Below are 26734 nucleotides of genomic sequence, written 5' to 3'. Positions count from 1 at the left end.
ATCTTATTTTAGTAACCGAAACAAGCAAGTCTCACCCAGATATGGGTTGGGAAGGGCAGGGAGTGAGCGTCGGCTTAAGGTTGCTCTTCTCCAGGATTTCCTGCGTGTAGGGCTGGTAGGTCTTGCTGTGCTTTCCTCCTGCATTTCTTCTTTATCCGTCCCTGACTGTTCATCTTCTGGATTTGGTGTCTGTGTTGTAGGTGACAGAGAATCGATGCGGGGAGATTTTTGTGCGGGACTTGAGATAGGGCTTTTGGAGGAGCGTTTTTTCAATGTGCGAGCCTCCGAGCTGATCTACGAGAAGGGGACGTGACACGAGCCAGTGAATCTCGGTTGAAAAGCTCCTTTAAGTGAGAAACTACAAACTTCAGGTAATGTCTTACCTTAATGATCGGAGTACCATTCACGGTGGCAGCTTCACAACTGTGAGAATTTTTTTTTAATAAACAATCAAACAAGTTTGGAATTCGGACAAATATGACAGATATATTGTTGTAGCTAAAATTATTAACGTGTCATGAGTATAGAACAGTTATTTAACATAAACAGACAGTAACACGAGCTTTAAAATGCATAATACAGACCAGTCTCGCACATCAACTGCTTTCTTTTCCGCCATTTTACTTTCAAATGATTCGCGCGCGCCGCGCCCCATTTAACTAAGCATTATGGGAAATGTAGTGTTGAGAGTGCGAAACAGCTCAAACAAGTGCGATCAGAGTTGTGGATGAAAATTTATAACATAGCCAACTGTAAATATGTTCTATGTCTATTTTTTTTTAAGTTTTTGCATTTTAAAGTCAACTTTTTTTTACTATAACGGGGTAAAATAATAATAGTAAATTATTCTACAAATATTGGTTGCAAATGATATTATCTAATATTTTAACTGTGAAAAACAAAATGAAAACTGTAATAAATGGGCCATGGTGATTCAAAAATGGAGGCTACAATTGTGATATTTCTGGATAAAAGCCTATCCTATGAACCGTTTCAAGAAATTAGGCCACAATTCTCACTACTCCTTCATGCTTTTATTTTTACTTGATCTAAAAGTGTTCTCTTACAAGGATGCAAGAGCAAGTTAGCTCCTTGACACAACTGAGAATGGAGCATTATTCTAGATATTTTACAATTTGTTTTCCTTTATGGCATTGTTTAATTGCTTTCTTTCTTTTTTTTTCTTTTAGATGAAGACTTTATCTGTCCAAATCGAACAAAAGCACATCCCACTCTGTCCAACAATAATTTATAAATTGTTTCATGTTTTGTAATATATAGAAGTGCTTCTTCAATGAAACAATCAGATTATGAATTTGTACAACTTTAAACAATTGTTTTGTCAAATATGTTGGGTGTTGTGGAATAATAAGATTTACTGAAAAGTCTTCTCCTTATGGGGAGGCAACAGAATCACCATGTAAAGTATGATTTGGTTGATGTTAGGTCATGCTGCCCTCTAAAGTGATATGACCTTCCAGTTATGATGATGATGTTGGCTGTATCGGTCTTACCATCGTTTTGTTCTACTAGACACATTCTGACATTCTTAGATTTCCGGTAGTCTGATTCTGGCAACTGAAAAAGCCTCATACTGGGATGTACTGCCTAATTTTTCTTTGTAATAAAATGTTAACAATCAAAGCATGGTCCTCCTGTTTTCTTTTTATCTTAATCTGATTAAAGCAACATAAAAAGGGGAAAAGCAAATTTTTTACTATTTGATTAAACATTTAACGTTATATCCTTTCTGAGTTTTTAACATTTCAGTTCCAGTGCCCATTTCTTTCCACATTTCTTGATCATTTTAACACAAGAACACCCTTGACAGGTGCCATATATAAACCTGCATCATGTTATTTCCAGACAGTCTTCAAGCCTGTCCAGTATTAAGGGTTTGACAAAGTAAGGAGAAAAAAAAAAAAAACATTTATAATTGACATTAAGCACACATTTAGTAAAAACAAGTTAACAGCATATTTCACAGAGTATAAAATTAGGAAATCTCAGCTATTTTGATGTTGGTTTTAAAATAATTTAAAAAGTCTGATTAGTAATTCAATATAAATAAAGTCAAATACAGCTGTTTAGGATCTGCAGATGCAAATAAAATGTAAATGTGCCAAGTCTACCACCAAGCGTTTTTCTTAGTTCCTATTAAAAAAAGAACAAGTAAACTTCTTATGCCCACATATTCAGCTATAAAAATATAAAATAATGTAATGGTAACTGAATGATTTTGTCTGTAAAAGGAAAGAGGATGATGTGTCCTCTAATTAATGAGTAGAGCCTTATGACTGTTTTATACATTAAATAAAAAAAACTTTTTATACCTAAATGTAGGGGAAAAATCTTTTAAATCAGTAAAATATCAATGCCAGGTTTCTCATAGTTATTTTTGACAAACTTGGGTATACGTATTATATTTCACCCAAGAAAAATAAGCACTTATTTAGATTTGATGATCCATTGAGGCTCCATTTCAATCTTTATTCACAGTGGTATTGCATTAGCCAAATAATTTGAAGCTTGATAAGTTACTGTTTTGTTTGTGATACAAAGGTTTATATAAATATGTGAATTAAAAGTTAATATGAAAAACTGGGCAATTTTCTTTAGATGATCTTTTAGAACGTGCATTGGTAATTTAGATGAGTGGATCAAGTCATGGGCGGCACGGTGACACAGTTGGTAGAGCATCCACCTCTCAGCAAGGTCAACAGATCGGATCCCGGTCCGGGGGTCTTTTCTGGGTATTTTGCATGTTCTCTCAGTGCATGCATGGGTTTTCTCCCACAGACCATAAACATGCATGTTAGGCTAAATGGTAATGCTAAATTGTCCATAGGTGGGAGTGAGAGTGAATGATTGTTTGTCTCGTTCGTCTCTATGTGACCCTGTGATGAACTTGCGACCTGTCCAGGGTGTACCCTGCCTCTTGCAGTGACAGATGGATATGGGCACCTGTGACCCCCGTGACCAGAAAAGGAAGAAGCGGGTAAAAGATAATGGCTAGATGGATGAATGAATGGATCGTCATGTTTAATCAACTAATGCTAATAAAATTGCACTTTTGTTTTGGCCAAAGTCATGTAAAATTAACATGTCTGTCTTTTGATGTACAGTTATGGTATAATTAAATCTTGATCATGTTTTACTTACCTGCTTCTGGAAACAATATAATCTACGACCAGTTGAACATTCTTATTTTCCATCAGTAGACTACTTTTACTTAACAAAACACTTGGCAGACTATATCATTTGTAAGTTCAAGTCTTTATAAGTCTGTTAAAGATATTTTTCTTTTTTTACAAAACAAAGGAGGGGGAAAATCCAATACACTATTGCAATTCTCTTGGAGAATGCCCCTTTTTGTGCCTGTAGTTTTCACTCTGGCTGGCACAAAAAACTCCACTCAATACTGCTGTCTTCATGGCCTTTTGCAGGAGTGAGGAGAAAATATAAAAAGGGAGAAATAAAAGAGGGACAAAAAGTCACGAAAAACATTAGAAATCAAGTGGGTAAGTGTGGGGGGGAAATTGATAAAAATAAAAAACATATTTAAGGGAGATAGAACAAGACAAAGGAAGGAATACGCAGAGTGAACAGTACTTCATGCCATGACTGTCTCAGCTGTCACAAAAGCTGTAATTCTCTCCCCCCTCTATAGTCCTTTTTCCCTTTACAGTTTGGTTTATAAGGGCAGCATTTGCTGTTGGCACGAAGTTCAAGAAGGCAGCCTGAGAGTTCCTTTGCCCAATAAGAACTGCAGTACACGGTCCACTAGCAGAGCGGCAACAAAGTCCACCACTAGAACCTGGGCAATGATGAATTTGAACTGCAAAAGAAAAATACAAGACATGTATCACAATATATCACAGGATATACAATACTAGGATTGCAAGGCACAAAAAACTTATTTAAAATAACTTTGGCTCACCTCAGTTGGAATATCTACAAGAGCAAATTGTTCATTGAATTCTGGTGAAGAACCAGAAAGAAGTCCGACAATCGCTAAACCTGAAAGGGCAATGCTCCACAGTAATGGTCGATTTTCACTAAGAGATTCCATGAATGGGTGGCCCTTATATACACACAAAAAAATGTAATTAGTGTAGTAAATATACTCTAAAGGAAAAGAAGGTATCAACTAATAGTAGAAAGCAGTACCTTGTAGTTAATGGCAAAGGTGGCCATCTGCATGGCCATGGACATAATGTACACAGTGCTGTTTATTAGACTGGGTTCAAACTCTTTGTACAGATCAACAAACTGCTCCTCTCTGCAAGTGAGGATAAAGAATATAATGTTGACATATAATGTTAATAAAAAACATTTTTAACACTTACAAAAACAATATTAAAAAGATATTCAACCATAAAACATAAGAATATAAGGGACCATGACTATGTTTGTGCATGGTTGTTCATCTCCATGTGACTATGTTCTGGACTGGAAACCAATCCAAGGTGTGCCCTGCCTCTTGCACAATGACTGCTGGAGATAGACACCAGCTACTCGTGATCATGCACAGGACCAAACAGGTACATAAAATGTAGCATTTGTAATTATTTAGTGGTAGTAGTGTATGGACACCATTTTGTTGCTAAAATGTAAAGAAGTAACTATACAAGAAGAATTGCTGTGTTTTCTCACATTCATTCATTCTTTGACTTACCTGGGTGGACTTCTGCTTTGTGCCTCTTTGTAAAGATACACAAGACTGCAGAAGTGAACCGCAAACTGCAGCAACACAGTCAACACTGTATAAAGATTGAAGATGTTTGGTAAGGGCCGTTCTCGAGACAATGTTTTCAGAGGCTGCACAAACGGGATAAAAAGTTATTCATTTTGACATAAAAAAAAGCTAGCTTATGTTAGCTTATAAGAAAGGCATGAACTAAACATTGTTTTCTGAGAAAGGCCAATAATAGAACCATGGTTAGTCTCTGCTTTTGAAAACTTTAATTCTCACCTTTGATCTAGAAATGAAGAGGAAGCATCCGGCTAAAAGCAAGCCTTGCAGAGTCGCTTGGAAATCACTGAACTTGACTCCCTCGAGGTAGAGAACAGACTGACTGTAGGCCAGCACTAGTGCATTGAGAGCCAAGATCTTAAACATTTGGAGTGTTGTCACCAGAGTGCAACGACCTTGCTTTATTACATGGCAGACTGGAGATTTAAGTAAAAAAAAAAAAAATCTCAGAAGTGGGAAACAGCTTCATGATTGTATTTTAGTAAATTATGTCAAGAGATGAAAAGTCACATATGTTACTCACTGCACTGTATGGAAGAGAGTTTCGATGTGAAAGGGGCAGCAATGGAAGCATCACCCAGCTTAACTACTTGTACCTGATCTTCTTCGAGTTCTCGTAGAACTTGGCTGATCCTTTCCTGCAACAGAAATTTCCAGATGTTTAGAGTAAAATACATTTTTAAGTGCAACTTGCAGGCTGTGTCAGTCACAAAGGGTACATATGTCTGTAAACATGTTTTAAAATGTAAATGACAAATTTATAAATAGGAAGTGGCTCTACTTTGTCTGAGTTGAGTTGGTGAGCGTGAGGTTTTTATAGGCGTGATTATGGTGGTTTGACCTTTTAGCTATTTTTAATCAAATTGACCACTGTTTGAGCAGGCTGCACAAATTTCAGACTTTCAGGACAGATGTGAAACTTTTTAAAGATGCAGCCAAAGGCCACAGTTTGAAGATCAAACCTGAACCAGCTGTGATGAGTGCTCAGCCTCCATTATGAGGAATCCACTCAGTCAGTTGAGCTACCTGCCAGAAGAAACACTCTTCCTGAACTTCAGAACTACTGCAGTTTTCCTGCCTGGATGTACTTTGTGCAGGTAAGGAGATATAAATTTAAAGATACCTCTTTAATAAGGAAAATGACACCATATGGCACTCATTTTATATGAGAACATCATGCACCTTAAATTTGGACGGTACTCCAAATATGATATAGAAAGCAGAATTTTAAAATATAAATATCAGGCATTTGCTCTTGAATGTTCTTCTACTTTTTAATCTGAATCAGCCTGCCACAACATCACAATATGAGCTCAGAAGACTGAATGTAATGGGGGCACTGAGATGTAAAGTTCGTGAGGCTGCTTTTATACTTTAATAGTTTGCCCTTCCTTTCTCTTGTCTTTTGATTTCCCCTCTGTGCAATTCTGATGTCTCTTGCACAATGAAACAGATGTTTCACTTTGTGTCAATACCCTACAAGCTGACATTTAATATTTGGTTGTGTCTTGTGTCTGATTGACATTCTAACACATCTAGTTTAATTATACATTAATGTGTGTTACAGTTACTAGTTATACAGTTTGCTGTACTGTGACAATTATAAAAGCAATTGCCAGCTAACATTTTATAAATCACCAACTCAGTTTTCCCTACGTTTCCTCACACCACAAGTTATTTTGTCCTAATTCAAGTAATTTATTGTCCTCTCCGATAAAGGATATGATTCATTTCTGGGATATACAGTGTATGCAAATGTTTAATATCAAACTTAAAATTGTTAATCAGCTTTCTATTTTGTTTACACAGAATTACCCCTAGATGCATATTTTCTTTTAAACTCACTGCAGCAAAGTTTCTCCTCTGCAGAGTTGTTTTTGAAGGGCTCAAATCTCTTTAAAAAGGTGTTCTAAATGTTATTCTAGTGGATATAATCAGTAACAAAAAACCTTTGCCATCTTTCCCTGCATTTTGTTACTTGGGTCATTAACCCACAAGTTGCCTTTTAGGAAACACTTTGAATAAGTTTATGGTTTTAGCTGAAAGGTGGGTAAAAGATGGCAATCCAGCAGGCTGCACTTCACAAAAACAACGAGTTGTAAGTACAAGACGCATATAATTTCAGTAGTTCATAAAGTAGAGCACCTTTTGTGCTGCAAGCTGCTCTTCCCTCTGAATCATGATCCGCTGTCTAGCTGCCCTGGAGCTCTGTTTGGCACCTGAACCAATAGGAGGTAAAGGTCTGGGATCTGATGTGGATGCTTCTTTTTCTCTCCCTCGTTTCTTCTTTTCAGGCAAGCGCTCAGGGGCATTGGCTAGGAGAGCTACACCTGCAGGAAAACAAAACCATCAATGCTCACTGTTGCAGACATTCATAGCATCTTTCATTTCAATACTCTTGTTTATTATAACTGATAAATCTTACCTATGTGAGCATGTTTAAGAGCTCCTACATCATTTGTGCCATCACCACACATGAGTGTCACATAACCCAGCCCCTTTAGACTGGTGATCACAAACTCCTAAAATACATTGGACCAATAAATCATACAATACAGTACATACAGCAATGACCAACTATCATAATCATAAACGTTGTACATTTTTAATTCATCTAAAAAGAAAAAAAAAGGTATGCACATAAGTTGGTTTTAAGTACTGTGTTTGTAACGGTTTGTTTTTCCAATACTTGACTTTAAAAAACATTTTAAAAAAAAAGAGAGAAAGAGAACAAAAATTACAACTACTGCCGCTTCTGCTTTACAACCTACCTTTTGTTTTGGACTGACACGAGCAAACACTCGTATATGTGGCAACAAAGCGTGGAGTAACCGGGGATCACTGCTCAATTTGGCCAGCCCTTCTCCTGTTACACACAAGTCAAACTGACGCACAAATGTAGAAACAGAAGGAGGGGGCAGCGATACAGACACACTGCCATCAATGGATTCCCAGTACCACTCACCTGGAAAACAAAACAAAAATATATAATTTTGCCTTTATCAATGTTTTTTGTCAAATCACTCACTGCATTGAGTTATACAAGTAATTTGGCAAAAAGATACCCATCATACCCTGATTAGGGCTGGGCTGCAATATAAGTGTATGCTCTTTCTGGATAAAGTGGAGCTCTCTTGCAACATGGCATGCAGTTAAAGGATTATCTCCTGTAATCATAACCACCTGAAAAGGGAAACAGCAGAATTAGACATCTCACAAAGCCTTGCTTCGCTTGTCTAGCTAAATATGCATAATTCAGCAGTGTCAACTTTTTACATGATGAGATGCTTCTTGGATCTCCTTGATGACCGTTTTGCTGTCATTCTTGAGTGGACATGACACAACCATAAATCCTACAAACTGAAGATCACACTCCAGAGCATCACGGCTTATCTCCCGGACCTACATGATTCAGAAACATTTTAGTCAGTTTCTTGCAGATCTGTTCACAAACATGATAAATCAGACAAACTCTGGTTGTTTGGGGAAAAAAAAGAAAAGTTAAATTCAACCTGCTGATGACTGAGGTGTCCAACTTCCTTGTAACCTAAGGCCAGCACTCGAGCTCCTTCCCGAGACATTTCTTTGTGGACTTGGTCATAATTTACCGGACATTCTGTAAACTACAATCAGTAATATTATGACACGCTTAATTAAGCTAGAAGACAATGTATAAAATGTAGAATGTATAAAAATGGGGCCAGAATGTACCATTCCCCTCAGTGTCTCTGGAGCACCCTTGACTGTTGAGATGTAGCACAGTTCAGTGGATCCGAGTTTTTCATAGGAGGCCAAGACTGACATCCTCTTCAGAGCACTGGCAAAATGGAAACGCTGGTGGATTTTAAGTCCCTGGGTTTTGATGCCTCGTGCGAACACCTTTTCATCTGGTTTAAGAAACAAAATTCACTGAGGTGTCCACATTAGGTTTTTACTTTAAAAACACCCAAAATTCTAACATTTAATAGCATTTACAATCAAATGCTAAAAATCTGAAGAAATACACTATGATGTACAAGTTTGGTCATACTTAAAAATGTTTTTTTTTAAATCACACTATCCACATGTAAATATAAGAGAGAAACACAACATGTAGGCACAAAATTGTAATTCACACATTATATGAATCATCTTTACATACAAGCCATTGCCTTGCACTGAGAATTTAGAAAGAACCTTTAGTAAGGGTCCAGTCAGCGGCTGTCAGCATTGCCTTCTCTAGAGGATCTCCCACCAGTTGTCCATCATCTAGAGTAACCAATGAATGACAGGTGGCCACAACACGATGCGTCTCAACTGGGATTTCAGACACAGGTATCACCTCTTTTCCCTCTCTGCCATTAACATAAACATAAATTAATATACTTTATATAATGCAAATAAATCTAAATATTTACTAACTAAAACCAGACCACAGAATGCTACATGCTACAAAAAGAGGAAATTGAAAGAATTGTTTACCTGAGGCCTGCTACCCCTCGAACAACCAAACTGTCACTGGTCAGTGTTCCTGTTTTGTCAAAACAACAAACTTCTACTTTCCCAGCAAATGGTATCCTGAAGGGCTCTGTGCAGAATACATCTGAGCAGGAACAAATTCATTAAATGAAATATATACAAATACACATGGTTTGTACTCAAAGAATCTTCTTCCGTTTCTTCTAAGAAATATTCTGCAATCAAGCAGAACAGAAGCACAAACATACTTACAGAGCTTAGCCAGGGCAATAAGAGATGTGTTAACTGCTAAAGAAAGCTCTATAGGGAGTTCAGGGGGAACCACTGATGTGAGGATAAGTGTGCACTCTAGAAAAAGCTTGTAGCGATTTCGGCTGGCATCTTTGGTCCCTGAGGGAGTGACACATAACATTAACAGATTTTTTTCAGTAATATGTTCATATTTAATTTTTACTTATTAGCAGTGATTTTGAAAAAAAAGTCACCGATAGATTGTTCTTAAACAGCAAATATATTTTGATAAACTAGTTCTGTGTACCTCACCTTCTACCCACACATATGCAGCAGCAGCAATGGCAAACACTAGCAGGAACAGAATGAAAATAAAAGTCTCCAAGTTGTTTGCAGTCACTCTCTTCACACCAAAAAGAATGGTCCTTAACAGTTTACCCTAGAAACAAGTTTGTCAAGACACAAAATATTGGCTCAGTATACTCTAAAATGTTTAAACAACTAAAAAAAAAAAAACTACCGGTACGCAAAAAGACCAACATTAAAAAAAAAATTCATTTTTTTTACCTGAGAGGTATAGAATCCTGTTCTCAGTACATAGGCCACACAGCCATTGTCAACGGCTGCACAGAAAGATTTAAGAGTGTTATAGACACATTTTGTAAAGAAGAGCCATAAATGGACATACTACTAAATGCACAAATTCAACAGCAGATGTACGATCCTGTTAACATATAAATGAAATAAGGAATTTGCATTTACGCTTGAGCCCTGCACTGGTTTTTACAGGAGGACTGTGCTGGACCACTTTTGTCCCACCAGAGATGACATGAAGGCGAGAGTCTGACTGAAGGTCCAGAATTCGCTCTGGGTCTAAGTCTTCCACAGGTTCCTGCACACATTTAATAAATATTTGTGTTACAGATGAGGGGAGAAAAAAGTTCTATCAGTGTATCATAATCTCTTATTTACTAACCTTCATCTGTGGCACAGACTCTCCAGTCAGCATGGCCTCATCTATAATACAACGACCTCTGAGAAGCAGCACATCACATGGGACCAAGTTTTCCTGGGGTGAACGTCCTACGAAATTCAAACAGTAATACAAATTTTGAGCACATGCAAAGTCAAGATGTTGAAATGATTGAATGATTGACGTAATGAATGATTTAAGAAGATGAAATATAGGACTGGATGCTTACCTATTGAGACAATGTCCCCAGGGACAAGTTCATCACTAGAAATAGGTCTCCACTTTCTGTTGCGATATACCTGTCACAAAGTGCATCAACTTATTTGGGTTTGCTTTGAGAAAGATACCTAATAAACAGAATGTTATGATCACACCTGCCTGGTTCCTTATCTGATACAGAAATGGCTTTGACTGTTTAAAGCATAAAATTTTTTTATTGTATATTTTTTGTTTAAAGCTCTAATCCTTTATGAACTCATGTCAAGTCACACAAGACTTTAAATTGTCCTTTTATCACACACAAAATACACTGATTAAAAACACAAGACCTTAACATGTTATGGGATAAGAGAATGATTTTCTGAACCATTTATGAATGATTCATGATTTTAGTAAATCCGAGAACAACTTACTAACAACTGTTTTTTTTATAACTTGAATAATAAATTATAAGTAATACATTGTTTATTTGAGCAAGCATACCTGGATCATGTAGGGTTTGTTTCCCATGCGGCGTATCTCTGACATATTCCTCATTTGTTGCTGAACTAGGGAGGCCTCAAACGCCACCAACATGAACAATGTAAAAACGCTGTAGTACCAGTACTCATCCAAACACCACAGTCCCACACAGAACACCTAATAAAGATAAATAAAGCAGATTGTTTTACTTTTTTTCCACTGAATAAATCTTTGTAACCCGGACTAATAACATGCACACACACATACCTGGAAAACAAAAAAGGGAGCTGTTGCCCGCTCTCTGAAAAGCTCCAGAAAATCTGGCACTACCATCTCAGCACGATTGGTCCCATATTGCTTTTCTGCTGCTCTGAGCTCACTCTCTTCTTGGTAGCCACGCCACGACTGAAAGTAGCCCAGTGGGTTGTTAATGGGAAATGCGATTGGAAGGAAACGTTTCTTCTCTTTAGAGTCAAAAACGTAACGAATCTTTTGAAATTCAAAAGATAAGATCCTTTCTCCATTCTCATCCTGTTAATTAGAACAAGAAAGAGGCAAACAATTGTTATAGCAATAAATACATACTTTTGTAACAGATGTGGCAAATTAAAACTTATACAAATGGTCAACTGAAGTACAAAAATAAGTTAACTACACTTAATAAAAGGATCAGTTTCTAAACAATAATAGTGACTGAAGGGTGACGGAGCTGTTGTCTCCCTCACATAACTGTTTTAGGCAGAAAATGTGAGAACAAGAAAATCTTTTCAATCGCACTATGTCAGTAATGATGTGAACTAACCTGGTCCCTCTGTAGTGCGACAAGTTCAGCAGAACCGTTATTGGGGGTGGGAATGACCTTTGCAAGTGTAGCCACATTAGAGTCTGGCTCCTGAATTCACAATAGATGACAAAATCACATACTTTAGGACATGGTTATTTTTGCTACAAGCTACAAATGTTTTCCCTATTAAATGTGACAGGAAGTGACAAACAGCAATTTGTTTAGTGTAAACATAAGGCCCATTCATAAAACAATAATTAAAATTACTCATTTGTGAGTAGAGTAGTAAAACTTATTGGCTTGAAATGCAAAATGCAAACATCTAAATACCAAAAGAAAAACTCTATTTTACCAATAGTGTCTGGTTAACACTTTTTCTGAGCATAATGCGTTGCAACAATGCAGACAAGCAATAAATGTAGCCTGCAGCACGTTTGAACGCGCATTGCTCATTTTAAGATAACGATAACATAATGGTCGTTTTTCTAATGCTGCATTGGAAACACAATAAGAAACATTTCATGGAATTATTTCCGGTAAATAGGTTGAAACAAACTCTGCACTGTTATTGTTTACACTATATGCGCAAAAGCTGTATCTGATCATAGCTGATTCAAACTCGTTACGTTGCTGTTTCCAAGCAAATTTTCCCAGAGAAATGTCACTGGAATTTTAAGTAACTTGATAATTACAAATACTCTTTATTTGAAATAATATTTTGGTGTTATTTTTCTTTCATAACACATTACTCTTATAAAAGAGGCTGTATAAAACCATTATTATCTGAATGTCTACCTATACTTTGGCTTAAATATACCAATTACTCAACACAGCAGCATATAGAAAATAGAGTATTCTAGTGTATTTGAGCCAGACAATTATTTGATGGATCCTAATTTGCTTGCTTGCTGCATGTGGGCCCATGGTGTCTTGATCTCTGTGTAAAACATGCAGGGGGACGTACAGCCTGAGGGAAAACATCGGTGCCCTTTGGGACATCAGCACAGTATCATGGTATTATTGATATCAATTGTAGGTACTTTTGTTTACCTTGGAACAAGTGAGCCAACAGTGCGCGTGCACAGACCAATAGCCAGAGAGCGCTGTAAGGACGTGCGCGATCCCGATAGCTGCTAACGCAAGGAGGCCTGCCTCCGGATAATCGGATGCACCGTACACTCCTAACCACACATACAGCCAGCCCGGGTAGAGAACAGCCAGAAACGGGAGGACAGTGCCGTGTAGCAGTCGCGGTCTTCGTCTGTATAGGGTCACAGAGCTCACCAGCTCGTCGCCGGTGCCGCTGTCATGCTGGTTGTGGTTCACAGAGGGGGCCATTTGCAGCTCACCCGGTCCTCGGACTCCGTCTGCAGCCATACTACCGTCTTTCTTGGTGTCGTTCATTGTTTTCTGCTCTCTTCTTTGGCCCCCTCTATCATCTACGGCACCCCCGTCGTTCTGTAACCTGTAAAAATACGATTCTACACACGAATATGTGTGCTACCCTGCCTTGAGAGCCCGTTTACCGAATCGCTGTTCTCCGACCGAAGCTTCCGCATACGTAACACGTAACGACACGTAATGAAAAAAATAGATATTTTTTTTGTTTCGTTCACGCGGTTAAAATGTAATGCCTACACACAAATTGCCATAAACCGAGAATAATCACGTTTTTTTCTTCTAAAATATAAAATAATTAATCTGTGATCGCGAAAGTGTGTGACTGAAAACTACCAGTTAAATAATAAAACGTCAGAAAAAGGGGTGTAACAAAAAAACCGGACAGACTCAAAATTCAACCAATAAAATTGCAGAACGTCATCACAATGTGACATTCTTTGTCCAATCAGGTTGATACGGCTCTTGCTCACGTTCACAAAGGCGGTTCTATCGCATGCGTAGTAAGGTGGACAAGCTTCTTCAGGTCGTACGACAAATCTTCATTCTGCAACATGTAAGAGTTTCAGTGCAGTTAATATTAGCAATACTTTTGTCACATTTTCATTGTGCTCATAGCTCTGCAACGAAAACGTCTTGCTTCATTTACATGCAGTTCTCTCCGTTACTGCTATGCGAGAGCACGTTTATCACGTAAATGCTAAAGTCACATTGAACCAGTTTGTATTGTAATCGCGGATTTTTGTATAATCTGTTACTGTTTAGGCAAGCTGCTATGGATATTTCGGCAAGGTATTGCCAAAAAGAATTGGAGGCCTATGGGTCATGCGTAGCCTCAAACCCATCGAAATGGCAGCAAATGTGTCATGAACTAAAAACGAAGGTTGCAAAATGTACATCCTCTCAGTAAGGCAACTCACCTGTTCACGTTTTTTCAAGAAATAATATGACTTTGGCATAATTGCATATACATATCTAAAGCTTATTTGTGATTTGTCCCTAAATGTTTTAAGTCCAGTGATCCAGAAGATCAAACAAGACTGTTCTCAAGAGTTTGTGAAATTTGAACAATGTCTGAAAGAATACCAGGATACCCCTAACACTTGTACAGCACAAATGTCTCGATTTTTGGGCTGTGCAGAAACAGTGGACATCAGTGGAATATGTAAGTTATTACAAGAAATTACATTTAGAGATCACAACTCAGAAGTTGTATTAAATAAAAATACTAAATTGTTTAAGATGTAGCTGTGCAGGATAATTAATATGTCTTCATCACAGTGGTCCATGTATTCATGTGCTGTTAATGCTATATAGCACTGGATGTACTGGAAATGTCTTATTCAAAATTTCTAATATATATATATGGTCTCAAAATGAATCATATTCTGAACACTTTTAGAAATGTTTTTATCTAACAATCAGTCATACATACTAATTTCTGTTCTGTTTTCAGCCACGGATCCAGCACAGCAGCCATCGTAGATTCAGCATCATCATCATCAGACGTCATCGGTGTCCTCATCAATACAGATTGGATGATTTCACATCCACTTACTCCACCATGTCACTGTATGTACAGGGACTACTTAAATACCTGTTCTCGGTGCTTAATATGACCACTGGAAAATATAAGTGCTTGCAGCACTAAACGTTTCAACGTTTTAAATGACTATTTTTGCTCTCATTCTGTTCTATTCAACGTTATTGATTTTTTTTTTTATATATAATAAAGTATGGCTTGCTCATTCTTTTTAATTACTACACCAGTTTACAACATTGATTTAAGCCTTCCGTTACTCATTTGGTGTTAAAATCCTCTGCTGTTTTTATCTTGTTTTTGTCAGTTCCCCTCACTGTTGGCTTCTCCAGGTCTGAGTCATAGTCAAATATTAAACTGGAATGTATTGCTCCCACACAAATTCTACCAGTACTCACTATCCAGTCACTGAAAAATAGGGAGTCTGGGAAGAAAGGAAAAAGAGGAGGCTGTTCACCTCTAATCAGCTGGACTACTGAGAGAGACACAGGGAGGATGTTGAGTTATGAACTCTGTGACCACTGAGCAGAACAGACACTTTCCGGTTCAGTTATTAACGTTTTTGGTTCATGTCAAATAAGCAAGTGATCAGAGTATCATCATTTATTGTACTTAGGACAAATAAGGCAATTTTACTTCAGAGATAAAACAGCAGTTTGTATTGAAGATACAGCAACAATAATTCCAAAGCACATCACCTTGCTGTCACTGAACAAAATAGTTAAGAACTCATCTAATACCACACAAATAAGTTACATTCACAATAACATCACTGTAAAAACACCATGAGTCTGTTATCAGAATCAAATATTATTTCATAAAAGAATATCCCAGGCTGTAGCTGATCACAAACATCTAAATGAGATTGGTATCATCCTATTCCTATTTTATTCTGCACCACCAGATGAGTCTATATTGAAGCTTTCAGCAACGTTTGCTATCCAAATTAAAATTGGAGGCTAGTTCTAAAAAACTACTTTGTGGTACATAAATATCATGCTGTAGTTTAAATATTTGTTGATTATCACATTAGGTACAAAATATCTACCCAACAGTATCTAATATGATGTTTGACAAGGAAATTATTACAGAGCATGATCTCAACAATTAATTGTAACACAGTCATACATTTATATTTGGAAAACATCATGGACTCAATGTCCTAAATTTGGGGCATTGTACATCTTTTGGTTGCAATTTACTACACTGTTTCTTAGTGATTACATAATAAAAGGACAAACTAAAGCAATTATCACCTAATGACCCTGTTTCTGCATAAGGCTTTTTTGTATGACCCTGTAGCATCAAGTATTTTTTTACAATTTCAAAATAAAATTTGGTCCATGCATCAAAACAAAAGATGTAGTCTGGAATAATCACTTGGAAACTTTTGTTTGCTTTGATTTCTGTGTTCCAGAAGTCCAAGGGACATTACATTGTCATCCTATGTAGCACAATTTCCTGAGTAGAGGCTCAGGTTACACAAACTTACACACTAACCTGAGAGCAAAATTGTTGTCCAATCCATATACATCATTGTATACGATTTAGTCTTTCACCTTCAATTATTAAAATAGGTCTACATTGTGTAATAGCACAATTTAGACCCTTGAGCTGTGCCTAACTGGCCATGACTCCCAAAAAATGTAACTTGGTTTTTATATCTTTAACTGTAACTCGTGTATTGATAGGTATAATTTTCACAATTTGATTTTTGTTAGAAAGTGCTATGAAATGCATCACATTGAATATGACATAAATACCACAGAAGAAACCGAGGTTCATTATCTTGAACATTTATAGTGACTGAAATTCCAGCATGTGATTCTTATTCAGCAAAGCAAGTGCAAACAGTTTGTTAATCATTATAGAGATAATACAACTCAGGATGATGTGAACCAGTGAAAAAAGCTTGGAAGTATGTTCGGGTCTAGCCTGTTTAATTGAGAATGGTCCCACAGGCGTGTTGATGGACAGACTCCATTAGCTGCATGTCTGAGGAGAAAGGTTGAACGCAAGGGGGAAAGGGTCACAGTTTTATAAGGGTCAGGAGGTGAAGTAGGAGTTCTGCATGGAGTAGAGACGGTCAATGGGGTTTCCCACTCGCCCTGCTAAGAGACCACCTTCCCCTGTTGCTAAGAGACAGTCGCCAAGGTGACTGAGGCTTCCATCGCTATCCAAATCGTGGAAGACCGTCTCAGAGTCTGTAGAGACAAAGAAAGAACGTGGACATCTGGACTAGAAGTGTGTTGAGTAAACACCAAGGATATACAATAAAAACAAGGTGATTAGTGAAGGTGGGAAGATAATGGACAAAAGTAGACGGTTTCAAATTAGTAACTTTAATAATGTGTCTCATTAGGGATGCACAATATTATTGGCATGGCATCAGAATTGGACAATATTAGCGATAAAAGTTAAATATAGGCCATTCCATCAAAATAACTCACCGATATAAAAGGTGCTGTATATATATTATACATATATATATATATATATATATATATATATATATATATATTAGGTAGGTAGATAGATAGATAAGGCACTATTCTTGTTTGACAAGCCAGTGCCAAGGATGCCTGCAGCGCCAGCACAACGTTATGACGTCACGCGTGCCGTTGAGTTTAGATTTGTGAAAATGTACAAATTTGTACTGTTTGAATGTTGTGGTTGTGTTAGAGAGAGTAAATGTCATGAATAAATTTGACATTAAACATAATCCAAGTTGAAGTGTTACATTATTTTCATCATCCTTTTTTGGTATCTTCATTTGGTAGCAGTCCAAACTGACAAAGACCGTCAGAATAATGTAGTATTTTAATTTCACAGCAGAGGAAGCTATGTAGTCTCTGTAAGTAGGTCTGAGGGAAATAATATTGGTATCGGTTATTCATTCAACCTTTATTTAGACAGGTTAATCCCATTGAGGCTCGGGGACTCATTTACAAGAGAGACCTGATTTTTTTAACAGAGAGTGATGACAACAGTGGATAACGACAACAATAGAAAATCATAAAAGAGGCATACAATTTTTTTTTTTTATCGGTTATCGGCCAAATAAATTTTAACATATCGGATATTGACCAAAAATCCAATATCATGCATCTTTATGTCTCACCATAAGAGTGGAGTTGGTCACTGTTCAGCTGTGGTGGTGTGAGCCCATGTCGAAATGGCTCTCCTCCATAGATGTTGGGGTCCAGAGCCAGGAGCTGCTGACGTGGCAGAGATGGATACCCCAGCAAGCCATCCATACCATGAGTACTTGACCCATCTGTGAACATGAAACTTCTTATTATTGCTGACATTTTTTAAATTTTGATTCAGTTTTTCTCTCTCTTACCCTCACTGTCATCATTGCTTTGGCGGCCCCCTCTGCTCGGTCCTCTCCTGGTCCCTCCCAGTTGCTCTTGTTCCTGCTGTTGCTGCTGCTGTTGCTGCTGTCGACGAGCAATCTTTTTCATCTTAGGAACAAAATCAGATGCTTTAGGCATTTTCTATTTGTCCAAATATGTGAGACAGAATTTGGATTTTTAAACTTGTATAAAAATCTAACCACCTTTGCTCTTTGGTTTTGAAACCACACCTGAACAACTCGTACTGTCAGCCCGGTCTCGGCAGCCAGCGTTTCTCTTACCTACAGGTTAGAGATTTTCACTGCTTTTAAATAACAAACTTGATTAAATGCATTACAGATTGAGAGCTGGAAGAACAATGAACTTTGATAGGAGAGTCGAGAAGTTTTCTTGTGGCATCCTTTTCCACTGATACGCTGATCCACCCACCTTCCGGCATGGCTTAGCTGATACTTCAAAGGAGGCCTTGAAAGCTCGTCGCTGCTGTGTGGTCAAGATGGTGCGTGGTCGTTTTGAACGCTTGTGCTCCTTGCCTTCATCACCACCTTTTCCACCACCAGAGCCCCCACCCCCATCTTCATCCTCACTTTTCACTGAGTAAGATAAGCAGATAACAAAACTACTCATCAAGCCCATTGAGTACCTGTGAGACGAGGTCTGTTTTTTGGTAAGAAGTAAAAAAAAAAAGTGAAATAATGGTATGGTATGGTATGAAGTTTATTCATTTTAAAAAACAAAACAATTCCATAAACTTTAAAAAATACAAGAAATAATGAAACTGAAGTTGACTGTACTTATTGGATTGGACATATCAGAAACCCCGTTCTACATATCTAATCACCTAGTTTAAAATTCAGGGATTATATATCAACAGTGCTTTTGAGTGTAATCGCTCTTCATGCTTTTTAGGACTAGGACTTTAGTCATGCTGTTTTGCCATTCATTTCCCAAATGGTCATTAACCAGAGCCGGTCTACATATTTGCTGCTTAGTGATGTGAGACATGCTAAGGGATTACAACATTTTTCCCCAAGGTGCTACTAAGTGATTTATTGGAATTAGCTGCACTGATAACTATGATGTTTCAATTAAATTGAAAATAAGTGAATTTATCTAAGAAATAAAATCATTTTTTTGCACGGTTTTTGTGATTTGGCTACTTGTGTTGCAAACACTACCTGATTCAGTCGGTGTGGGACTAATAGCAGCCAACATTTCTCTCTCCTTTTCATAGTCCATGCGGCAGAGCAGCTGGCCTTCTTTCAGCACAAACTCATCACCTCTCTGCAGTCGGCGTTCACACTCGCAGCAGCTGAAACAGCCCAGGTGGTACACCTGGCCTAGGACTCGCATGATCAGCTCAGAGCGTCCAATGACCTGCAGGCAGGCACTGCACTTCCTTACAAAAAGCCTGAAAGAATACAGAAACACAAACATATGTTCTTTTAATTTTAATATATTCATGTCAAGGAAACTGAAAAGGACGAGTTAACGGAAGCTAAAGACGTAAACAAGTAGATCTGACCCATTTACCCTCAGCTCCAATTAAAATGAAGATCAGAATAGTCTCTTAATTAAAGGCTGTGTAGGCATTACCCAATTCACAGTGCAACAAGGTGAACATCTGTTAAAATGAGTTACAGTCGTTTCCACTTAATTCTGTTGTTTTCTCCTTTACGACAGTAGATGGCAGTAGTGAGCTAATAATATTTTGTATTTTCTTTAAACACCTCAATGTTGAAAACTTTTAAATCCTAGCCTAGACATATAACTTCCATAAACTAAAAGTACATATTTAATTCAAACAATAAAGCTTAAAATGGTCTAAAGTTTATTGCTTTTCCCCATGACCACTTTACTTTATAACTTCAGTTTCTTTGCTGCATCACAATCACTTCACATCCCATTCACAGAGTCCAAGTCTCTATGTTCAAATTCTTTTCAAATCCTTCTTCTTGCACTTGGTTTACTCCCCCCACCCTTCCACCGCATTTTCTGCCAGCATTCCCAGTTTTCCCTCATGCCCTCCCAGCCTGCCTCCCCAGTTCACTGAAACTAATAAAGACAGGATTAATTAGATTGTTGTTTAAACAGTGAGATGGCCAGACAGACGCTGTAAACTCATAACCAGGGATTGGTGATAGCATGGGGTTAATCTCTCTGCTCTCACTTATGCACACAAAACACACAAACACAGGTACTCACACACACACATGCACAGAGATGTTTGTATATGCACTTATTGAACATTTTAACTTATACTGATTTTCATTGTTTTTGCATTCTTAATGATTTTAACACACCTGCAATAAACTAAAATCACCTCAGCAAAACCTAAATCTTGGTGAAGGAGGGAGACTTAAAAGGAGGGAACAGGTAAAGTAGAGGATGGAAGTTGAAATGTTAAAGCTCTCCGAGTGATAAGAAGGTGTGGCTGCCCAAATCTGGAGCGTAAAGATGAGCCAGGTCTGCACATTAGAGCTCCTAATCTGTGATTCTGTCCCAAACGCAGCTGCTGCAGCTAATCTTTCTCAATCCATCTGCCAAACACTCTTCAAATTCCCCAAATGACAGTGTCACCAACTTGATATCAAAAAGCAAACATCAGTACCCCTATAAGCAACCTTATACACATTTATTTCCAACTCCCCTGAAACTAACTAAATTTTCTCATTTGCTTTTTAACAGATGTATTACAATGCATCTATAAAAATGAGTTTCACTATAAAACGTAGTTTGTGGTATTTAAAGTATCTGCCACAAAAGAGGAGAACCAATCACAATGCCTTGTGCAGTCTCACTTTCTTACTGAATACACACTTCAGCATCTTAAAGCGCTGCTTTCACTGTGAACAATGCTGAACGGATCAGAATTGTCAGAGCTGCTTGACACAAGGCTGATGATGCTGATGGTTAAGTCTCAACCTCCCTAATCAGCGTGTACACAGCACGATAGAAATTTACTCAACATGGCACATGAAGGCAACTTGGGGTAACTGCCACAGAGGGGGGTCTGTAAGTAGATCAGTCTAATCCCTCTAATAGAAGTATCATCCACACATGGTTGTGTCCAGAGTGCAGCTGAAAAAAATCGCAACAAACCTGATGAATAAATGCAAACCATGCAGAGGAGGTAGTAAGAAATTAACTTCTCCAAAATTTTGCAAAAAATGCTCACATGCAAATGTCCTTTTTTAAATAAATATATATTTTCTGCTAATTTTTAGTATCTAAAGTCCCCAATGTTTATTCTTTTCCAATGCTTTTACACACAATGCTATAAACTGCTTTATGCAGAAACTTTAAAAGAAATGTGGCCATTCTTTTTAATTTTCTATATGAAAACTTTGAAAATCACAACTTATTCATACAGTATATTTGCAACCACTAGCACATTAATCCATAAGAGAAAACTCAGTTTTAGGACTTTTAATCAAATATTTACTGTGTCATAGACAACTGCAAGAATAGAGATGCTGGTGCAGATGAGTCTTGAAAGTGATGTGTAACGGTTGAGGAAGACTCTAAAATGACGATTTCATGTTCAGTGCCATGGATTTCGGGAGGTTAGAGCGTATGACGAAATATAAGCTCAGTGATAATGAGATCAAATTTAGAAGCAGAGAAAAGTGTTGCATTGTATAGCACTGATGTGAGCATGTTTTTTCTTTGTGTATTACCGTAGATCCCAGGCATACAAACAGAATAACAGAAGCTTTCTCATCTTTCTAAGCTGTGTCATGTGGCAATGTTTTGCCTGTGAGCTCTGACAAGTTTACCATTGTCTAGACTAGAAAACAATCACTCCATAAAGATGTATATGTCTCTAAGAGCGGTTACAGTGTTGTGTGTGTTGTCTCTAGTCGTGATCAATATTTAAACAGGTATGGGTTTAGCTACACAAAGTATGGATTACACTTGATTGGGGTTTGTCGTAAATGAGCTCAGAAGATCATAGCTGTGAAACAGTGGCCCATGAAACATTTATTACCATCATTAAGTTTGAAACGTGACCATTTATTAAAAAAATATACAATTATTATCAGAGTGTGATATGTTGAGATATTGATCTTTTGATTCCCCCACTCTTATGAAGGCAAAGTATGACACATAAATGTTGCTTCCCAGAAAATGAAGGTACAACAAAGGATTCAGAAAATACATGCAAAAGAAACAAATGATATGCATCAATCTTATTTTTAAGTTGTATTTCGTTTTGTATTTCTTGGATATGTGTGAATTGTGTGTGCTCCTGTGTGTGTGTGTGTGTGTGTACATATGTGTGCACACTTTTGGCGGATATTGCTCTGTGGAGCAAAATGGCTCAGAGCCAGGGTTCAGTAATCACATCATCTCCTTTTATTAAATCTCCCTGCGCTGCTTCTGTGTTATTAAAATCTCCCAGCATTCCCCACGATACTTTCAACCCCACCACCACTCACTCACACAGACATTACAAACACGTGTGTATGTTTGTGGGTCTGCTGTATGTAAATGCATGTACATGTATGTATGCATGTATATAGTACTGTCTTGCATACACAAACATTGACATTTATCGCATCACTCATAAAAGCACACATAAACCTAAGTATATATAATTATTGCATAGTGTAAACAGATGAGCTTAGAGGGAGAAAACATCACCGAAACACTTAAAGATGCTGTCACCTGTGCACCGTGTCGACTCGACCTGTGCTGTCCAGCATTTCAAGAAACTGTTACCTCATGGTTGAAGAGATATTGAACAGATACATATCTTGCATTTTAGCAGAGACCTGCGGCCAATCTCACAGTTATACAGTTACACATCATGACTTTTATTCTAAACTGTTCACCCTGGTAATAATAACAAGCTCTGTAGGGGAGCAGCTCTGATGCTTTAAATATTCAACTCCTGCCATGTGTAAAGTAGCCACCAAAAGCTGCATGATGTGTGTCTCTGGTTGTGTGTGATCTATACCTAATGACACCAAGAATGAATGCTATGTGTCAGGATATAGATGTGTGTTTGTGAGCGTGAGTGAGCGGGTGTGTGTTAGTTTAGATAAAACAGTTAATCCCCAGGCCACCAGAACGCAATATCCTGTCTGCCCGTTTCTCATTTCCTGTCTGACTCTGGCGGAGCGGGAAGCAGCAGGGAGGGGGTGGCGGGGGACAACGGGGCCCGGCCGTTACCTCAGAAACAGGAGATACAGCAGGTTGATTTGAGGAAAGTCTATGCCAATCTCCCTATCTCTCCCTCTCTGATGCAACCCCCTATTCTCACCCTTTTTTCCCCTTCCCTCTCTGCTTTTATTATCTCAGATTTAATAAAGCAGAGGCGAGCAGCTTGTTCTGCCATGAAACATTTATTAGCTGTCTGTTATAAAATTGTCGTGGGGGAGGAAAGATGACGGGGTCTCATCTCAGATTATGCAAAATTAGTGGCAATATTACCCCCACACATACACACAATGACGTTCCAGATAAAAATAAACTCCTATGTATGGTTGTGTCTCCCTAAAACTCTCAACCACCTCATGTTTACTTTGTTCATTCCATTTTTAACCTACTCTCCTTCGCTGCGAGCTTTTCTTTATGTCCTTTTGCTTGTTTAACCAAACTTGGCATTTTTCATCATAATCAAAACAGAAATTTCCCCAGTGTCTTTTTTTTTTTCATTTGCTGCTTCTTCAACCATCCTTCGTTGAGCTGCAGGTGTAGTTAAGGTGCGAGTATATGGTGCAGAAATCATTAAAAATATGAGTAGAGACACTATGTGGAAGCTCAAATTGACGTATTTAATTGGCAATCCTATATCAAAACTGCAATTTATCTGCACTGCTGAACTTAAAACACCTCTTTAATTTTACGGTATATTTTACAAGCTGATTTTTTTTTTTTAGTTGTTCATAAAATCATTCACTTTCTCTTTTGATTTCAACACATTCTGTGAGAGGATTTGTGTCCTAAAGAGGAAATACATACAGGAACTGGTTTAAAACATACGTTCCTTAGGACTGAGTTTAAATGTATTTTTTCATTTAATCTCTTTATGTTTTCCATATTCTTCTCCAAGACGTTTTTCAAAGGTATCTTCATGGTCATGGACTATTACAAATTAACTATAAATTTGTTATTTTACTGTTCGATTGATAGGTTTTTGAACTTATTTTTCTTAAGAGTAATTCATTATAAAGAATGTGCTCAAGAGTTAAGGAGAAACTGACGGGAAAAAGGTTTTGTGATCCATTTGACACATTGTACAATTCTCTGTAATATCATTTCTGAGCAGGCCAGAGACAGATCTGTCATTTCAGGACAGGCTGGCAATTAGCACTGCACCCAATCAGCCTCCCACCAACTCCTCTCATTCCTCTTTCGAGACACAAAGAGGCACTGAGTAGGGTGCGGGTGTTGGGGGCGATTAAGACAAAACAAGGGATAAACGGGGAGATAAACTGTTTGGTGTTGTAGTGAGTCACGTGAGGTACGTGTCACTTGTTGTATGACAAATATGAATTATATATGCATACAATATTCACGAGTTCTTCATTTTTCTGACTGTAAATGTCGTGCATTGAATTTAACAGAAATGTAACGAGAGACGTTGTTTATCTTTGACCCATCAAATGAATGGAATCATTTATTTTCAGAATCAAAGTTTAACATCAAACATTTACATTAATTTGGCAAAATATGAAAATAATAACAGACAGTTTCACAGAAAATGAACTTCAAATCACTCGGCGGTGATTTGAGGACTTTGCTTAAGATATTTCTAAAATATCTGTACTGATTTATGAGAGAGAGGTGGGTTTTAGAGTGAAAGGAGATTATCTTACAGAGAACTGTGTGAGGGAAGTTTAATCTGTTTAACCAGAAATTGCACGCTTCGTCAGATCCTCAGCTTCTCACGGTACACTTGGTCAAAATAGAACCATCTACCTGTTGACGATGAATCAGCGCTGGATGTAGTTCCTTTCTGACTCGTTTCAGCGTCTCCGTCGAGAGCTACCAAACCTTCAGAAAGTCGTGCGTTGATTAGCTCAAAACAGAATTATAATCCCAATCGTTCCTGGTTCTTCATAACTCCAAACTCTTCATAACCGGCTGCACTCTCAATCTGCTCATTCTGTTGGACTATCGGACCTGTTGTCAGCTCTCATTCCAACATCTCTCAGAACTCTCATTCTCTTGGAATTCTGGAATTCTCGAATTCTTCTCTTCTCTTCTCCTACTTGAACTGAGAAGTTGCCACATTTTATTTGGGTCGACTTCCTGTTCAATTTAGAGCTTTCTGATTCGTGGAAGGACCAGAAAGAGGAGTGGATTTGTGACGTAAGATGTTATCATAAGTCAAGGATTGTTTACAACATACAGAAAAGATTATTGCAGCAACAGCAGACTTCGTGGAGTCTCACACTTTGTAATCTTTTCAAATAGTAAAACATGACATTTTTCTCGGTAAACATTTTAGTTGACCGAAAACCAACCTTTAACATACTTACGACAGCTTGCTCATTTCAGACAGAAAATCAAGAAAGGCATATTCAGGTGATTTCTTCTCTGAATGAGGAACAAAAATCATTACTTACTGTTTATGTAAAAATAAAAATTAGTAGTTCTTTTCAACCTGTAAAGCATTGAGTGAACTAACACAATTTGATTATCAAAACATTTGTAAGACAGTAATGATTATAAAGAATTGTCTTTTCTGCTTGATTAATTCAAGAAAGAAAGTTCATCAGATGGTTCAGACTTATTCAGATCAATGAAAATAACAGTCTCTGTCCATCTGGTAGATTTGAGGTTATCTGGTTCACTACAGTCCCCCCTTTGGAAATCATCACCTGTCCATGGGGATGAATTCCAACCGTGAACTTAGACCTTCAAATGTCCTTGAGCTTGATGTAATCCAGCAAGGAAGACCAAAGTCAGAAGTAATCCTTCAAGGAAGACCAAAGTCAGAAGTAATCCAGCAAGGAAACAAAGTCAAGGTAATTCCACAATGTTCTTGGTATTCCATTGTGTTGATTATAATCCCATATCGTCTCGGTAATCCCATTGTAGCAATGCTTTAACCCCTTGGAAACAGAGTCTGTAATCCATTGGAAAAAGTCATATAATCCACAACGGTAAATCCACAGCGATTGGAAGTGTTGATTAATCAGCATACAGAGGGGTACCCTTGGATTGAACTGAAGAAGCGGCCACTGGATGAAGAGTTGAAACCAACGTCAGGATTGCAGATCGCCTCCAGCGAAGGTTGTCTCCAGCGACGTCCAGCCTGTGCCGTTCTGGTTCAATGTGTCATGCAATTATGTGGTTTAAGGTGGGCTTATGAAGGGGATTTTACATAAGGCCTTAAACTATATGCACCTGGTGTGTAAGCTATTATGGTTGGGAACAGCTACAACTACCAGTTAAGGGGTGGAAAATGCTGAAAAGGGGTAACTACAGGGGTTTATGCCTATAGAAAAGTGTTCCAAACTATTTTTCCATTTCTAACTTGGTTTAAGTTAGCTTTACATGGTAAAATATAGTTTGGTGTAATTGTCTGTTGTCTTTT

The 26734-nt window shown here is 37.8% G+C and overlaps 3 protein-coding genes across 5 annotated transcripts in view; 1 reads left to right on the top strand and 2 right to left on the bottom strand.

The window, feature by feature from the left end:
• Positions 1 to 3523: 3523 nt before the first annotated feature.
• atp13a1 (ATPase 13A1) lies at positions 3524 to 13432 on the bottom strand. The gene is made up of 25 exons (XM_037689093.1): positions 12934 to 13432; positions 11902 to 11991; positions 11367 to 11630; positions 11121 to 11276; positions 10648 to 10717; positions 10422 to 10528; positions 10208 to 10337; positions 10013 to 10068; positions 9758 to 9884; positions 9467 to 9604; positions 9218 to 9338; positions 8933 to 9090; positions 8468 to 8643; positions 8269 to 8379; positions 8033 to 8158; positions 7831 to 7939; positions 7528 to 7721; positions 7182 to 7278; positions 6902 to 7086; positions 5280 to 5394; positions 4976 to 5172; positions 4679 to 4821; positions 4171 to 4282; positions 3941 to 4084; positions 3524 to 3838 (listed from the first exon to the last, which is right to left on the bottom strand). The coding sequence occupies exons 1-25, from the start codon at positions 13285 to 13287 to the stop codon at positions 3728 to 3730; spliced, it is 3591 nt and encodes a 1196-aa protein (XP_037545021.1). The 5' UTR covers positions 13288 to 13432; the 3' UTR covers positions 3524 to 3727.
• Positions 13433 to 13783: 351 nt separating this feature from the next.
• On the top strand, positions 13784 to 18556 carry LOC119421735 (coiled-coil-helix-coiled-coil-helix domain-containing protein 5). 2 transcript variants are annotated; one of them, XR_005187376.1, is made up of 5 exons: positions 13784 to 13837; positions 14047 to 14187; positions 14295 to 14446; positions 14738 to 14853; positions 18520 to 18556. XR_005187376.1 is itself a non-coding variant. In XM_037689088.1 (4 exons), coding segments are annotated over exons 1-4 (324 nt in total). In that variant the 5' UTR covers positions 13784 to 13835; the 3' UTR covers positions 14767 to 15722. The 2 variants fall into 2 exon arrangements, 1 of the variants encoding a protein (XP_037545016.1); XM_037689088.1 differs by lacking the exon at positions 18520 to 18556 and having other exon boundaries at positions 14738 to 15722.
• Positions 16868 to 26734, bottom strand: part of lmx1al (LIM homeobox transcription factor 1, alpha-like) — a 34822-nt gene continuing 24955 nt past the window's right edge. For both annotated transcript variants that reach the window (XM_037689067.1, XM_037689068.1), the window contains exons 4-9: positions 19359 to 19591; positions 18610 to 18773; positions 18384 to 18461; positions 18168 to 18288; positions 17943 to 18098; positions 16868 to 17025 (exon numbers count right to left, since the gene is read on the bottom strand). In XM_037689067.1, coding sequence (XP_037544995.1) covers positions 16868 to 17025; positions 17943 to 18098; positions 18168 to 18288; positions 18384 to 18461; positions 18610 to 18773; positions 19359 to 19591 — 910 coding nt within the window. The remainder of the gene's footprint in view (positions 17026 to 17942; positions 18099 to 18167; positions 18289 to 18383; positions 18462 to 18609; positions 18774 to 19358; positions 19592 to 26734) is intronic.

This window comes from Nematolebias whitei, chromosome 15, assembly GCF_014905685.2.
Source record: "Nematolebias whitei isolate Nwh7 chromosome 15, NemWhi1, whole genome shotgun sequence".
NCBI lineage: Eukaryota > Metazoa > Chordata > Actinopteri > Cyprinodontiformes > Rivulidae > Nematolebias > Nematolebias whitei.
Note: the sequence above shows the minus strand (reverse complement) of the source record. Positions and strands in the feature narration are given on the sequence as shown.

What these genes read in the sequence shown, in the direction of transcription:
- atp13a1 (XM_037689093.1), bottom strand. Translation starts at nt 13,287, where the DNA reads ATGAACGACACCAAGAAAGACGGTAGTATGGCTGCAGACGGAGTCCGA. An exon ending in GTTGGCTCACTTGTTCCAAG is followed by an intron (nt 11,992 to 12,933) that starts GTAAACAAAAGT and finishes TTGTGAATTCAG; the next exon opens with GAGCCAGACTCTAATGTGGC. An exon ending in TGGGGACATTGTCTCAATAG is followed by an intron (nt 10,529 to 10,647) that starts GTAAGCATCCAG and finishes TGAATTTCGTAG; the next exon opens with GACGTTCACCCCAGGAAAAC.
- LOC119421735 (XM_037689088.1), top strand. An exon ending in GCAAAATGTACATCCTCTCA is followed by an intron (nt 14,188 to 14,294) that starts GTAAGGCAACTC and finishes AAATGTTTTAAG; the next exon opens with TCCAGTGATCCAGAAGATCA. An exon ending in AGTGGACATCAGTGGAATAT is followed by an intron (nt 14,447 to 14,737) that starts GTAAGTTATTAC and finishes TTCTGTTTTCAG; the next exon opens with CCACGGATCCAGCACAGCAG.